The sequence below is a fragment of the Trematomus bernacchii genome, unplaced genomic scaffold (genome assembly GCF_902827165.1).
Source record: "Trematomus bernacchii unplaced genomic scaffold, fTreBer1.1, whole genome shotgun sequence".
Taxonomy (NCBI): domain Eukaryota; kingdom Metazoa; phylum Chordata; class Actinopteri; order Perciformes; family Nototheniidae; genus Trematomus; species Trematomus bernacchii.
The window spans coordinates 1,308,373-1,325,237 of NW_022987580.1; the positions used below are offsets into that span (position 1 = coordinate 1,308,373).

A 16,865-nucleotide genomic window follows, 5' to 3' on the forward strand; every position below is an offset into this window, starting at 1 on the left:
AATGTGGGATTTATTTATATATTTCGTGGATTTCTGTGTTGTTTTTTTAACATTGAGGAAAGGACAGGAAAAAAACAAGACATTTAAACTACGTCACATCCGGGAGAGGGGGCGGGTCTTAAACTGTCAACTAACCGAAAAACAACAAAAACAAACATCGAGGTTCCGGAGACGGTGAGTGAAATGGTCTCATAACAAGAGCGTATCAGTGACAAAATACTGCATTAATAATAATATAAGATGTCTGCTTTAAAACTCATCATAAAGCATCGACTTTAGCACAATATTACATCTAAAAAAAAAGATTTTTCCGTAAAACATGTACTTGAAACACACATTTCGCAGTGACAGTCATGTTAAAAGCGTTCAAATGTGAAATTCATAATATTCCCATGGTTTCTTTTTAAAATGTCGATGTTAATAATGTTATGTTGGTACATTTGCATGAGGGAGATTCGCAGACAGGCCTGTTTCGTAACCAGCTGCCCCCCCCCCCCAAATCTGCACTACTTATCTTGCGAGCAGAATGCATTGCAAAACTCCGTTGAAAAACCTCTTAATGTAACATTGTATTAGCTCTTTGCAAATGAATATAACACATACAGTTATCATTTTGACTTTTCTTGAATCGGCATTATTTGCAGTATAATTCGGTATTAAAACAACACATCAATTATAGTCGTTGCTTTGTGTAAAACTGTTATTCTTGCATTTGGTTGTGCATTGTCGCCAGTTACAAAACGTCCTCTTAATTTAACATTGTATTAGCTACTAGCAAGTGGATAAAACACGTACAGTTATACTTTTGACTTTATTCGAATCGTCATGGCTTGCAGTTTAATTCGGCATTAAAATAGTAATAAAACGCAAGCCGTTTCTTTATGAAAAACTGTTATTTGGTTCAGCATTGTTGCCATTAACAGCGTGAAAAAAACTCAAAATGTAACGTTCTATTTGTTCCTTGCAAGCAAATATCACACGTACAGTTATTATTTTTGACGTTTCCTGAATCGTCATGGTTCGCCCTTCAATTCGGCATTAAAATAACAATAAGAAGCGATCGTTTCTTTATGTAAAACTGTATTTTCACATTTGGTTAATCATTGTCGCCAGTTACACAGCGTTGAAAAACCTCTAAATGTTACGTTGAATTGGATGCTCTTAGGCGTATATAAGACGTACATTAATCATTTGGACTTTCTCCTAATCGTCATGGATCGCTGTTTAATTCGGCATTAAAATCGTAATAACACGCGAGTCGTTTTTGTATGAAAAACTGTAATTATCTTATTTAGTTCAGCATTATTGCCAGTTACCCAGCGTTAAAAAACCATCTAAATGTAACGTTGCATTGGATGCTACTAAACGTATAAGTAATACAATAATAATTCTGACTTTTCCCGAATCGTCACGATTCAACGTTTAATTCGGCATTAAAACAACCTTAAAACGCGAGTTGTTACTTTATGTAAATCTATATTTCTTTGCATAATGCCTTGCCGAACTCAGTTTAAAAACCTCTTAATTTAACGTTGTATTAGCCTCTAGCAACTGAATATAACACGTACATTTATAATTCTGACTTTTCTTAAATCCTCCTGACTTTCCGTTTCACTCGGCATTAAAACAACAATATAAGACGAGTCTTAACTTTATGTATAACTGTAGTTCTTGTATTTGGTTCAGTATTGTCAGTCGCACCACGGGGGCAGTAGTGAGCGTATTTTTAAAGTTGGACTTTTGTTATGAAACCAAACTGCTTGGTCAATATATGACGATCTGAAGAAAACACTCAGACGTGTAGCTGGTGAGCAGAGAAATATAATATGATATTGACAGAGGTGTAAAGTACATTTACTTTAGTACTGTACTTAAGTACCATTTTGAGGTACATGTACTTCACTTGAGTATTTTCATGTTATGCTACTTTATACCATAACTTACAAGCTACTTTCCAGGTATGGATTTATAACACAGAATATAAATTAACTAATAAATCATAATGTATTATTATATGTTAAGATACTCAGCAGTATATCAAGTCATTTGAAGAATCCCACCTTTACAACACTGACATGAATGGATTAATAATTATAACACAACATTTTATATGTTTAAATCTGATATAGGCCATACTGGAAAATTACTACTTTTTGTACTTAAAGTATATTTTGATGCCAGTACAGAGCACCAGAATTCCTTCATTGGTCCCATAGAGGGGAAGTTTACATTGTTACAGCAAAGTATAGATAGAGACTACAAATACAAATCACACACTATGAGATAAAAAGGTGTGCACATAGTATTTAAAATAAAATAAAACATTTACAGAAGTACACATACAGGGAAATTAAGTAAGTAAGCAGAGACAATAACATTTCAGAATGAAGTGAAAATACAGATACTCTGTCAAACACCTTGATAGCTCTCTCTCTCAGCTGTTCTATAGGTTTCAGGTTTGTGGCACAAGCAAGCGACCCGTTTGTCAAACAGTATTCAATGTGGGATATAATCATACAGTGGAGGTATGACTTTGCAGCATTGATAGTTAAGAAAGGTCTCATTTGTTTAACATTTTGCAAGTTGAATTTAACGTTATTGGATACTTTCTTGATATGTTTCTTAAAAGTCAAGTTCGAGTCCAGTATGACTCCAAGATACTTGAAGTGGGGGACGAGTTCCTCATAGAGAAGGTTATTCTTTCTATTACAAAGATGTCATGAATGATATCGTACCAATCCTCTATAGATGGGCCGTTTGGTTTGAGCCATTTCTTTGTGATTGCTTTCCTCGCAGCTACACTCAACATCCCAAATAAGTATTTTGTTTCCATATTTGTGGATGTTGAGTGCAGAAAACCGAAGAAGAGTTCGTCCCAATTCAAATGAGTTTAGTTCCAAATATGATCTTTCTGTGTCTTTTCATTTACCTTAAAGACAGTTTATGTACTTTCCTCTGGTTCCCAAACCCAGTTGAACTGGTGTTTTTCCTCTTGTTCCACAGTTCTCTCAGCGGCCGTGGAGACGATGTGATCGGAGGTGACGCTGAAGACAAGCTCCCCTTTGGTCTCTGCTACATCAGAGGTATGAGTCGTAGCAATCTGTGAAATCAGAAACGATCCCTGACAGAAACATCGGACACAGTTTAAGATGATCAGAAACTGATAGGGCTGATCGGGGTGAGACCGGGGCCGAGGTTATATCGTTATGAATTATGTCGTTATAATTCACTAGAAATCATCATGGAGAGAGAGCAGTCAAGGCTTTGTCCAAAAGTGAATGATAACACAGGTATTTGCACCTTAATTCAGATAAAAATCCAATATGTAAAAGGCGTCCTTGGCCAAAGCTACACCCTAACACCAAGTTTTATTCAAATGGGGACGAATCAGGAATCATGCTGACACACTAAGCAAACCAAATACAATTGTCTTTTTGTACTTATTTATTTGTGCAGCATGCATTGAGTCAGGAAAGAGAACTTGAACAGAATAAATGAATAGCATCACTGCATACTCTTACCTACTCTTAAGCTTCATGATAAAACAACTTAAAGCTGACATTACCAAATATTTATGCCACATTGAATACAGCAATATCTTAATCTGTTTAATACTGTGAGCCTTTCCTTATTTCTATACAACACTACCTCTTTTCAAATCTGCCTTCAATTTAACAAGTCACTGTATTTTGTCACTTCGTTTTTAGTTCTTGTGTATTTATATGAGAAGCTACATTTTGGCCTATTTTTCCCTCGATCAATTAATTTGTCAACATTACAACTAATTCATTTATTGATTCAACTAATCGATTGGTCGGCTACACAGAATGACTTTGAGCAGGAACAGGTGTGTTTGTGTCTCTGTACACCTGCTGCTGTCAGTGCTGTCACAGTGTGTGTGTGTGTGTGTGTGTGTGTGTGTGTGTGTGTGTGTGTGTGTGTGTGTGTGTGTGTGTGTGTGTGTGTGTGTGTGTGTGTGTGTGTGTGTGTGTGTGTGTGTGTGTGTGTGTGTGTGTGTGTGTGTGTGTGGTGTGTGTGTGTGTGTGTGTGTGTGTGTGTGTGTGTGTGTGTGTGTGTGTGTGTGTGTGTGTGTGTGTGTGTGTGTGTGTGTGTGTGTGTGTGTGTGTGTGTGTGTGTGTGTGCGCCGCTTTACGTCATAGAGGACTACATTTATCCTGAGAAACAGGAAGTATTTAATGAATGTTATATGTTTTAATGTGTGCCTGAAAAGTGACGTCACCAGCGAGAATTTGAACTAAAGTCGCTCAAAGCAACCGGAAACAATTTGAAAACGGTTAATGGTTGGAAAACTATTGAAAAAGGATGCTAGCGTTCAGGAAAAAATACAATTTCTCCTCACTGGCCTTAATTTGCTAAACATTACAATACTGTAGATATGTGACTCGTTTTTAAATACTCCATAAACATCATTGATACGATTACTTGGGTGGTGAGTCTCACAGTCAGAGAGTCTCACAGTCAGTGAGTCTCACAGTCAGTGAGTCTCACAGTCAGTGAGTCTCACAGTCAGTGAGTCTCACAGTCAGTGAGTCTCACAGTCAGAGAGTCTCACAGTCAGAGAGTCTCACAGTCAGTGAGTCTCACAGTCAGAGAGTCTCACAGTCAGTGAGTCTCACAGTCAGAGAGTCTCACAGTCAGTGAGTCTCACAGTCAGAGAGTCTCACAGTCAGTGAGTCTCACAGTCAGTGAGGAGTCTCACCAGTCAGTAGAGGTCTCACAGTCAGTGAGTCTCACAGTCAGGTGAGTCTCCAGTGAGTCTCACAGTCAGAGAGTCTCACAGTCAGTGAGTCTCACAGTCAGTGAGTCTCACAGTCAGAGAGTCTCACAGTCAGAGAGTCTCACAGTCAGTGAGTCTCACAGTCAGTGAGTCTCACAGTCAGAGAGTCTCACTTCAGTGAGTCTCACAGTCAGTGAGTCTCACAGTCAGTGAGTCTCACAGTCAGTGAGTCTCACAGTCAGAGAGTCTCACAGTCAGTGAGTCTCACAGTCAGTGAGTCTCACAGTCAGAGAGTCTCACAGTCAGTGAGTCTCACAGTCAGTGAGTCTCACAGTCAGTGAGTCTCACAGTCAGTGAGTCTCACAGTCAGTGAGTCTCACAGTCAGAGAGTCTCACAGTCAGTGAGTCTCACAGTCAGAGAGTCTCACAGTCAGTGAGTCTCACAGTCAGTGAGTCTCACAGTCAGAGAGTCTCACAGTCAGAGAGTCTCACAGTCAGAGAGTCTCACAGTCAGAGGAGGAAGACAAATTAGTCTAATTTTGGTATTTTTATGAGAATAAAAACAGTACACAGTATTTAATAACAGTAGCTTTCCCACGACGATTCTTTAAACAACTGTGACTGTGACCACTTGCAGTAGACAAATCAAAAGTTATAAAAATACACAGTGAGCTTTCTCAAATTGACTGACAATGTTTCATCATCACATCATATCAGTGTTCATTAAATGAATTCAAACAGAGGGCCTTATGAACTAAATCAGAAATAAATGTGTGTAGAGATGGGTAAATGTTTTGGGCTTTTCTGTATAATTCCACATCAATAAACACCAGAGAGATGAAGGGAACTGACCCAGCTGTTTCTCTGTTTCTCTGTTCTCAGGGCCTGGACCATGGACACCATGGAGACGTCCTCTGATGAAGAGGAGAGCCGCACCTTCGTCCAAGTCCTCAGCGAGAAATATAGCCCGGATAACTTCCCCTACGGCCAGGGAGTCATGGTGATGCCCAGCCTGCCAGGGTCCCCCGTCAAAGGTGTGAAAACAGGCAGAGAATCATGTTACACGGCTTGGTTGAATGCTCGATTCTGATTGGTCAATTGCGACAATTCAGAAGTGTTTAACACTCGATAACACACTGTTGCTAAGCATAACACACTGTTGCTAAGGAGGATCAAGGGAGAGAAGGAAAATAGATCTTCTTCTGGTGTTCCGTTTAGTGTTTACTTCCTGTCCGTCTTCTTCTACTGTTCCCTTTACTTCCTGTCTTTCTTCTTCTGCTGTTCCCTTTACTTCCTGTCTTTCTTCTTCTGCTGTTCCCTTTAGTGTTTACTTCCTGTCTTTCTTCTTCTGCTGTTCCCTTTAGTGTTTACTTCCTGTCTGTCTTCTTCTGCTGTTCCCTTTAGTGTTTACTTCCTGTCTGTCTTCTTCTGCTGTTCCCGTTAGTGTTTACTTCCTGTCTGTCTTCTTCTGCTGTTCCCTTTAGTGTTTACTTCCTGTCTGTCTTCTTCTGCTGTTCCCTTTAGTGTTTACTTCCTGTCTGTCTTCTTCTACTGTTCCCTTTAGTGTTTACTTCCTGTCTGTCTTCTTCTGCTGTTCCCTTTAGTGTTTACTTCCTGTCTGTCTTCTTCTGCTGTTGCCGTTAGTGTTTACTTCCTGTCTGTCTTCTTCTGCTGTTCCCTTTAGTGTTTACTTCCTGTCTGTCTTCTTCTACTGTTCCCTTTAGTGTTTACTTCCTGTCTGTCTTCTTCTGCTGTTCCCTTTAGTGTTTACTTCCTGTCTGTCTTCTTCTGCTGTTCCCTTTAGTGTTTACTTCCTGTCCGTCTTCTTCTGCTGTTCCCTTTAGTGTTTACTTCCTGTCTGTCTTCTTCTGCTGTTCCCTTTAGTGTTTACTTCCTGTCTGTCTTCTTCTGCTGTTCCCTTTAGTGTTTACTTCCTGTCTGTCTTCTTCTGCTGTTCCCTTTAGTGTGTACTTCCTGTCTGTCTTCTGCTGTTCCCTTTAATGTTTACTTCCTGTCTGTCTTCTTCTGCTGTTCCCTTTAGTGTTTACTTCTTGTCTGTCTTCTTCTGCTGTTCCCTTTAGTGTTTACTTCCTGTCTTTCTTCTTCTGCTGTTCCCTTTAGTGTTTACTTCCTGTCTGTCTTCTTCTTTCTTTCTTTTTTGAATAGCAGACTTCTGGAATGTCCATATTGACCAATCAGAATCGAGTATTCAACTAAGCTGTTTAATAATTAGCTATAAATCGGAGCGTTTGAAGCCTCTGAATAAAACCTCACTTTTTGTTTTGCAGACCGCCTCTTCCTGCCCTGTTCTCTCGTTCTGAGCGACTCTGGGATCAATAAAGCTGGAGATCGGTCCGACATCGCAGCGTTCTGTGTTCACGTGGCCGAGCTGGACCTGTCCCAAAATCAGCTCAAAGACTGGGAAGAGGTAGGGGCGATCGTACAATACGTTCTTTTTATTCTGAAGGTTTCCTCTAAGGCAGTGTTTCCCAAAGTGTGGTCTGTGAGTATATTGGTGACACTTTAAATGAATAAATAATAAATTCAAAGTGTTTTTCAAATTGTTTAAAAATGACTAGTATGGGGGGCAACAGAGACACGCAGTCAATGAGTGCGTAAACAATGCTAAATAAATGGAACAGTGTAAATAATTAACTTGTTGAAATGTTAAACTTGGGCCTGCAACCAGTTTACTGTATTTAGTTTAGAAAATCCACAGCGGAGGTTTGTGTCGTACTACATGCTGTGCTTTTGAATATATCTCAGTAGAAAACGATCTGTGAGTCTGTTGGCTCGGACATAAACTCCGTAAACAGGGCGTCCGCGAGGTCTTAAAAAGTATTAAAAGTTGATCAATCAATTTAGCGAAAATGAAGGCTATTAAAAAGTATTAAACGGCATTTTCCAAGGTATTACATTTTGTAGCTAGTTTCCAATCAGTATATAAATTGTCCAAAGAGGTTGTATTCTACAGTGTGCCTGAATGTAATCATTGCGTAGGTGTGTAGTGAGATTCTGTGTAGTTTATTTATGGCATCCCGTTGGGTTTGACGTCATCTGAACAGGACATCACGCTCACTGCTTGATAGCACGCGAAGGTCCGTTTACGCCGGTTGTTAAACAACATCGTTATGGGGAAATGCAAGTCTGCGTCCAAATGGTTGGAAGATAAGGAGGAAGGACAATCAATACTGTATATAGTCAATGTGAGGTGAAGTGTGTCGCCAAGGTAACCGGTTAAAACTCAAAGTGGAGATGAGGTCTTAAAATGTGTGGAAAGGGTCTTAAAAAAGGTCTTAAAAGGTTTTACATCTGATTTCAGGATTCCTGCATAGACCCTGGTAATAAATGTAGTCTACATTTCATATGAGGTGTAAAACCTGTTAGCATTTAAAATCGCATACGAACGAAATGCTTGTAGAATCCGTAGTTGTATTTGTATTGTTGATTCAATGTGTGAACGAGGCGACGTAGGTCACGCTAAGCTGTCATTATTAGGCTGTCATTTGTCATCAACTGTTGGAGTGGTGAGCAGGCCTTTTTGTTTCTGGATATTTGGGGAGTTAGGGGGTAAAGTTTGAGAAACACTGCTCTAAGGTTAGGGGGTCCTTGGTATGAAAACGTTTGAGAAACACTGCTCTAAGGTTAGGGGGTCCTTGGTATGAAAACGTTTGAGAAACACTGCTCTAAAGTTAGGGGGTCCTTGGTATGAAAACGTTTGAGAAACACTGCTCTAAGGTTAGGGGGTCCTTGGTATGAAAACGTTTGAGAAACACTGCTCTAAGGTTAGGGGGTCCTTGGTATGAAAACGTTTGAGAAACACTGCTCTAAAGTTAGGGGGTCCTTGGTATGAAAACGTTTGAGAAACACTGCTCTAAGGTTAGGGGGTCCTTGGTATGAAAACGTTTGAGAAACACTGCTCTCAGGTTTTGTTATTTACTCGTTGGTTGCCAGATCTGCGCCATCGTTTCCAACATCCCCCACCTGGACTTCCTGAACCTGAGCATGAACCCTCTGATGGGCGTTCAGCTGGAGCCCTGCATGGCCGAGGTGTTCTCCAGAGTCCGTCAGCTCGTCCTCATCAACACACACATCAGCTGGGACACCGTACACACACTCACCAAACACACACCTGAGTAAGTGACGTGTAACTGATTTACGTTTTGTTTGTCTCTTTATGTATTTTCTTCGTTTTTGTGTTATTCTCTGTCAAAGCGTCTTTGAGGTGTTTTGATGAAATGGCTCGACAGTGAAGTAAGAAGAGACCAGTGAACATTTGATGCTTATTTTGTTTATTTGTTTATTTAAAGGGGACCTATCATGCAAAATGCACTTTTTTTATGTCTTCTCTACATAAAGATGTGTCCCCGGTGTGTCCCCGGTGTGTCCCCGGTGTGTCCCCGGTGTGTCCCCGGTGTGTCCCCGGTGTGTCGGGGAACTCACGCAGCGTCAGGAAATAAAACCCTCTCTCTTTTCCTCCGTACCTAAATCTCTAAAAACGGGGCTACAACGGAGCTGATCCAGATTTGCGTCCGATATGACGTAATATCTGAAATGTGGACCCACGGCCCTATCAGAAACGTTGCTATCAGAAACAATGCCCGACTGTTTTGGACGTAATATGGTCGGTGTTTACATTAGCATCGCTAACACTCAGAGCTAACCTGTACTGGAGAGCATGTGTGTGAAGAAGCAGGAAATAAAAAGGAACTCACCTTGTGGTATAACCGGCAAGAGAGAAAGCCTTTGAGCTCCATACTGTTTCAGAGAGAATCCTTGATAATCCATGATATGGTGTTTCATCACGGCAGTATTTAGTTTAGACAGTAGCTGCAGGGTCCCGCATGAGCTCAGACCCCTCCTCTTTTAAAGCTTTATACATAAAATCAGCACTTTAGAAACAGGAAGTGAAATAGAGGGATATGAGGCATGGCTAGAATGGGTGATCTGTTTGGTGTTTGGAGCAAAACACTTCATAGACATGTTTTTTATATATTTGTATATTTCTGAGACCTATGCTATTGCCTAAAAATAGCATGATAGGTGACCTTTAAATTCTTATGTTTTAATAAATATTTGCATTTTATTTAATCCTTTATTGGATTTTTTGTTTAGCCTCTTATGTTTATATACATATCTTTATTTTATATTTTAATTGCACATTCTTGCTTTAGCCTGTTATATTTATTTACATATTCTTACTCTATTATAAGTTGTTTTATCTTTTATTGGACATATACAGTATTCAACCTCTTATAGTCGTATAAATATCTCAATTTCATTCATTTTTAATGAAAGGAGGAAATAACTTAAATAAGGTTTTATTGTACCTCAAATCAAATCAAGTTTTATTTATATAACACATTTAAAAGCGATTTTTGGTCGAGCCAAAGTGCTGTCCATGTAATAAAAACACATTACTACAATCACAATAAAAGACAATAATTTACAACAGAAATATAAAAAACAAAAACACAAGGAAAAGTCAGGAGTCGTGCTCCGCTCTGACTAGAAGGCCAGAGAGAAGAAGTGAGTCTTTAGTGATGATCTAAGAACCCCCTAGGGTCTGGGCCGACCTCACATGGAGGGGCAGAGTGTTCCAGAGCCTCGGGCCAGCTGCTGAGAAGGCTCGGTGCCCTCGGGTTTTGAGCCTGGTCTTGGGCACTACCAGCAGCAGCTGGTCAGCAGACCTTAAAGCTCTGGCTGGGGTGTAGCGCTGGAGGAGTTCAGCTATATAGGCCGGAGCCAGCCCATTTAGGGCTTTAAAAACAAATACAAGGATTTTAAAATCAATTCTGAACCGAACTGGAAGCCAGTGTAGTGAGGCCAGAATAGGGGTGATGTGGTCACGCTTTTTGTGGCCAGTCAGAAGACGTGCAGCAGCGTTCTGGACTAGCTGCAGGCGTTTAATTGAGGCCTGGTCCATACCCACATACAGAGCGTTACAATAGTCCAGTCTCGAGGTTACAAAGGCGTTAATAACCCTTTCCAAGTCTTTAAAAGATAAATACAACTTGGTTTTGGCCAATAGTCTTATTTAAAAAAAGCAGGATTTGACTACGGTGCTGACCTGCTTGTCGAATTTAAAGTGCTGCTGAAATTGTACCTGTTTGTATTTAACTCTAACATATTCCCATCCTCCTTCAGGCTGGAGGAGCTTTTCTTGTGTCTGAACGGCTTCAACACCGTGTCCGAGTCGCAGACTTCCTGTCCGTCTCTGCGCCTGCTGCAGATCACAGACAACCAGCTGAAGGAGTGGAAGGAAGTCAGGAAGTTTGGGCAGATTTACCCGAGTCTGAACACGCTGGTTCTGGCCAACAACAGCGTGGACTGTGTGGGCGACTCTCCAGAAACTCTGCAGCGCCTTTTCCCCCATCTGAGGAGCATCAACCTCAACAACTCAGGTTTAAAGAAGAGACACTACATACTGATATACACCTGAACATCAGCAGGAGAGGACTCTTTAAAGTAGAGACACTACATACTGATATACACCTGAACATCAGCAGGAGAGGACTCTTTAAAGTAGAGACACTACATACTGATATACACCTGAACATCAGCAGGAGAGGACTCTTTAAAGTAGAGACACTACATACTGATATACACCTGAACATCAGCAGGAGAGGACTCTTTAAAGTAGAGACACTACATACTGATATACACCTGAACATCAGCAGGAGAGGACTCTTTAAAGTAGAGACACTACATACTGATATACACCTGAACATCAGCAGGAGAGGACTCTTTAAAGTAGAGACACTACATACTGATATACACCTGAACATCAGCAGGAGAGGACTCTTAAAGTAGAGACACTACATACTGATATACACCTGAACATCAGCAGGAGAGGACTCTTTAAAGTAGAGACACTACATACTGATATACACCTGAACATCAGCAGGAGAGGACTCTTTAAAGTAGAGACACTACATACTGATATACACCTGAACATCAGCAGGAGAGGACTCTTTAAAGTAGAGACACTACATACTGATATACACCTGGTCATCAGCAGGAGAGGACTCTTTAAAGTAGAGACACTACATACTGATATACACCTGAACATCAGCAGGAGAGGACTCTTTAAAGTAGAGACACTACATACTGATATACACCTGAACATCAGCAGGAGAGGACTCTTTAAAGTAGAGACACTACATACTGATATACACCTGAACATCAGCAGGAGAGGACTCTTTAAAGTAGAGACACTACATACTGATATACACCTGAACATCAGCAGGAGAGGACTCTTTAAAGTAGAGACACTACATACTGATATACACCTGAACATCAGCAGGAGAGGACTCTTTAAAGTAGAGACACTACATACTGATATACACCTGAACATCAGCAGGAGAGGACTCTTTAAAGTAGAGAACCTACATACTGATATACACCTGAACATCAGCAGGAGAGGACTCTTTAAAGTAGAGACACTACATACTGATATACACCTGAACATCAGCAGTAGAGGACTCTTTAAAGTAGAGACACTGCATACTGATATACACCTGAACATCAGCAGGAGAGGACTCTTTAAAGTAGAGACACTGCATACTGATATACACCTGAACATCAGCAGGAGAGGACTCTTTAAAGTAGAGACACTACATACTGATATACACCTGAACATCAGCACCAGAGGACTCTTTAAAGTAGAGACACGACATACTGATATACACCTGAACATCAGCAGGAGAGGACTCTTTAAAGTAGAGACACGACATACTGATATACACCTGAACATCAGCAGGAGAGGACTCTTTAAAGAAGAGACACTACATACTGATATACACCTGAACATCAGCAGGAGAGGACTCTTTAAAGTAGAGACACTACATACTGATATACACCTGAACATCAGCAGGAGAGGACTCTTTAAAGTAGAGACACTACATACTGATATACACCTGAACATCAGCAGGAGAGGACTCTTTAAAGTAGAGACACTACATACTGATATACACCTGAACATCAGCAGGAGAGGACTCTTTAAAGTAGAGACACTACATACTGATATACACCTGAAGATCAGCAGGAGAGGACTCTTTAAAGTAGAGACACTACATACTGATATACACCTGAACATCAGCAGGAGAGGACTCTTTAAAGTAGAGACACGACATACTGATATACACCTGAACATCAGCAGGAGAGAACTCTTTAAAGTAGAGACACTACATACTGATATACACCTGAACATCAGCAGGAGAGAACTCTTTAAAGTAGAGACACTACATACTGATATACACCTGAACATCAGCAGGAGAGGACTCTTTAAAGTAGAGACACTACATACTGATATACACCTGAACATCAGCAGGAGAGCACTCTTTAAAGTAGAGACACTACATACTGATATACACCTGAACATCAGCAGAAGAGGACTCTTTAAAGTAGAGACACTACATACTGATATACACCTGAACATCAGCAGGAGAGGACTCTTTAAAGTAGAGACACTACATACTGATATACACCTGAACATCAGCAGGAGAGGACTCTTTAAAGTAGAGACACTACATACTGATATACACCTGAACATCAGCAGGAGAGGACTCTTTAAAGTAGAGACACTACATACTGATATACACCTGAACATCAGCAGGAGAGGACTCTTTAAAGTAGAGACACTACATACTGATATACACCTGAACATCAGCAGGAGAGGACTCTTTAAAGTAGAGACACGACATACTGATATACACCTGAACATCAGCAGGAGAGGACTCTTTAAAGTAGAGACACTACATACTGATATACACCTGAACATCAGCAGGAGAGGACTCTTTAAAGTAGAGACACTACATACTGATATACACCTGAACATCAGCAGGAGAGGACTCTTTAAAGTAGAGACACTACATACTGATATACACCTGAACATCAGCAGGAGAGGACTCTTTAAAGTAGAGACACTACAGACTGATATACACCTGAACATCAGCAGGAGAGGACTCTTTAAAGTAGAGACACTACATACTGATATACACCTGAACATCAGCAGGAGAGGACTCTTTAAAGTAGAGACACTACATACTGATATACACCTGAACATCAGCAGGAGAGGACTCTTTAAAGTAGAGACACTACAGACTGATACACACCTGAACATCAGCAGGAGAGGACTCTTTAAAGTAGAGACACTACATACTGATATACACCTGAACATCAGCAGGAGAGGACTCTTTAAAGTAGAGACACTACAGACTGATACACACCTGAACATCAGCAGGAGAGGACTCTTTAAAGTAGATACACTACACACTGATATACACCTGAAAATAAGTCCCTTTAACATCATTTTGTGAAAAATAAAGAGCTTTTTGAACATTAAAGCTTGGAGACATGTCACAGTAGAGACATGGTGTGACCTAAATAAAACTCTGATGTTTTGTTATTCAGGACTCAGCAAATGGACGGACATCGAGAGGCTGAATTTCTTCCCGAAGCTGAAGGAAGTGAAAGTGAAGGGGATTCCTCTCCTGAAGACTTACACCGACCAGGAGAGATGTAGCCTCCTCTTAGCACAGTGAGTCTGAGCTTCACACGTATTACATTCACATTGTCATGAATCTACTCTCTAATCTCTATACTTTTTAATGTCCCTGTCTTCAGGCTGCCCTCTGTGGTGTTGCTGAACGGCAGCATGGTGTCTCACGGAGACAGAGAAGATGCAGAGAGGTTTTTCATCCGGCACTACCAGGACTGCCCTAAACAGGAACTTCCAGAAAGGTAAACACAGGGTTTGGAGGGTCACTTTAAACATGTAATCTGCAGTGGTGTAAAGTAACTAAGTACATTTACTCAAGTACTCTACTTAAGGACAATTTTGAGGTACTTGTTTTGTACTTCTCCTCCACTACAGTTCAGAGGTAAATGGTGTACTTTTCCTCCACTACATGTATTTAATACCTTTAGTTACTTCTCAGATGTGGATGAATGATGTGAAATATAACCAAGTGTTAAATCAGACTTTAGTTCCACCTGGAGTAAATCCACAAGCTACCCTGCAGTATACAAAGTCATTCAAACTAGCTGCACCTTTACCAGCTTTGAGAACACTTTCATGATCAATCATTATAAAACATATCATATATATTATTCTGAAATGGACCAATCTGCACAATGACTACTTTTACTGTACTTTCACTATATTTTGATGAGAATACTTTTCTACTTTTACTTGAGGAACATTTTGAATACAGGACTTTTACTGAAACAGAGTATTCCTACTCTCTGGTACTTCTACTTTTACTCAAGTACAAGATCTGAGTACTTCTACTTCTACTCAAGTACAAGATCTGAGTACTTCTACTTTTACTCAAGTACAAGACCTGAGTACTTCTACTTTTACTCAAGAACAAGATCTGAGTACTTCTACTTTTACTCAAGTACAAGATCTGGTACTTCTACTTTTACTCAAGTACAAGATCTGAGTACTTCTACTTTTACTCAAGTACAAGATCTGGTACTTCTACTTTTACTCAAGTACAAGATCTGAGTACTTCTACTTTTACTCAAGTACAAGATCTGAGTACTTCTACTTTACTCAAGTACAAGATCTGGTACTTCTACTTTTACTCAAGTACAAGATCTGAGTACTTCTACTTTTACTCAAGTACAAGATCTGAGTGCTTCTACTTTTACTCAAGAACAAGATCTGAGTACTTCTACTTTTACTCAAGTACAAGATCTGAGTACTTCTACTTTTACTCAAGTACAAGATCTGAGTACTTCTACTTTTACTCAGGTACAAGATCTGAGTACTTCTACTTTTACTCAAGTACAAGATCTGAGTACTTCGACTTTTACTCAAGTACAAGATCTGAGTACTTCTACTTTTACTCAAGTACAAGACCTGAGTACTTCTACTTTTACTCAAGTACAAGACCTGAGTACTTCTACTTTTACTCAAGTACAAGATCTGAGTACTTCTACTTTTACTCAAGTACAAGATCTGAGTACTTCTACTTTTACTCAAGTACAAGATCTGGTACTTCTACTTTTACTCAAGTACAAGATCTGAGTACTTCTACTTTTACTCAAGTACAAGATCTGAGTACTTCTACTTTTACTCAAGTACAAGATCTGGTACTTCTACTTTTACTCAAGTACAAGATCCGAGTACTTCTCCCCCCTCTGGTTATAAGGTACTTTAATATTGTGATACTCAGATTCATTTCCATCTCTTTCAGGTAACTAGTCAAATTGTAACCCTGATGTATTTACACTTTGTTTTTAAACTGCAGTTGTCTATTTAAATACTCATCTGTTTTTACTATCTCACAGGGAGGGGTGTGAAAAGATTATCTTCAGCTAACACCCTGTGTATATATATATTTGGCTCATTTCACTGCGTTACTATCTTTGGCTGTATAGTACACAACTATCAAGTAAGTAAATAAAATAGCTCCTAAAACCCAAGATCTGAGTACTTCTACTTTTACTCAAGTGCAAGACCTGAGTACTTCTACTTTTACTCAAGTACAAGACCTGAGTACTTCTACTTTTACTCAAGTGCAAGACCTGAGTACTTCTACTTTTACTCAAGTACAAGATCTGAGTACTTCTACTTTTACTCAAGTACAAGATCTGAGTACTTCTACTTTTACTCAAGTACAAGATCTGAGTACTTCTACTTTTACTCAAGAACAAGATCTGAGTACTTCTACTTTTACTCAAGTACAAGATCTGAGTACTTCTACTTTTACTCAAGTACAAGATCTGAGTACTTCTACTTTTACTCAAGTACAAGATCTGAGTACTTCTACTTTTACTCAAGAACAAGATCTGAGTACTTCTACTTTTACTCAAGAACAAGATCTGAGTACTTCTACTTTTACTCAAGTACAAGATCTGAGTACTTCTACTTTTACTCAAGTACAAGATCTGAGTACTTCTACTTTTACTCAAGAACAAGATCTGAGTACTTCTACTTTTACTCAAGTACCAGATCTGAGTACTTCTACTTTTACTCAAGAACAAGATCTGAGTACTTCTACTTTTACTCAAGTACCAGATCTGAGTACTTCTCAAACCTCTGGTAATCTGTTACAAATACTAGATACCTAAAAAAATGTGACCTAAAATAAATATAACATGATGACTTCCTTCT

At 39.7% G+C, this 16,865-nt stretch overlaps 1 protein-coding gene across 1 annotated transcript in view; it reads left to right on the forward strand.

The window, feature by feature from the left end:
• The first annotated feature begins 111 nt into the window (after positions 1-111).
• The window catches only part of LOC117479885 (tubulin-specific chaperone cofactor E-like protein), a 25,330-nt gene continuing 8,576 nt past the window's right edge, over positions 112-16,865 (forward strand). The window contains exons 1-8 of the mRNA XM_034126996.1: positions 112-174; positions 3,004-3,083; positions 5,621-5,772; positions 7,027-7,166; positions 8,693-8,874; positions 10,886-11,142; positions 14,153-14,279; positions 14,366-14,482. Of these exons, the coding sequence (XP_033982887.1) occupies positions 5,631-5,772; positions 7,027-7,166; positions 8,693-8,874; positions 10,886-11,142; positions 14,153-14,279; positions 14,366-14,482 (965 nt within the window). The 5' untranslated portion in view covers positions 112-174; positions 3,004-3,083; positions 5,621-5,630. The remainder of the gene's footprint in view (positions 175-3,003; positions 3,084-5,620; positions 5,773-7,026; positions 7,167-8,692; positions 8,875-10,885; positions 11,143-14,152; positions 14,280-14,365; positions 14,483-16,865) is intronic.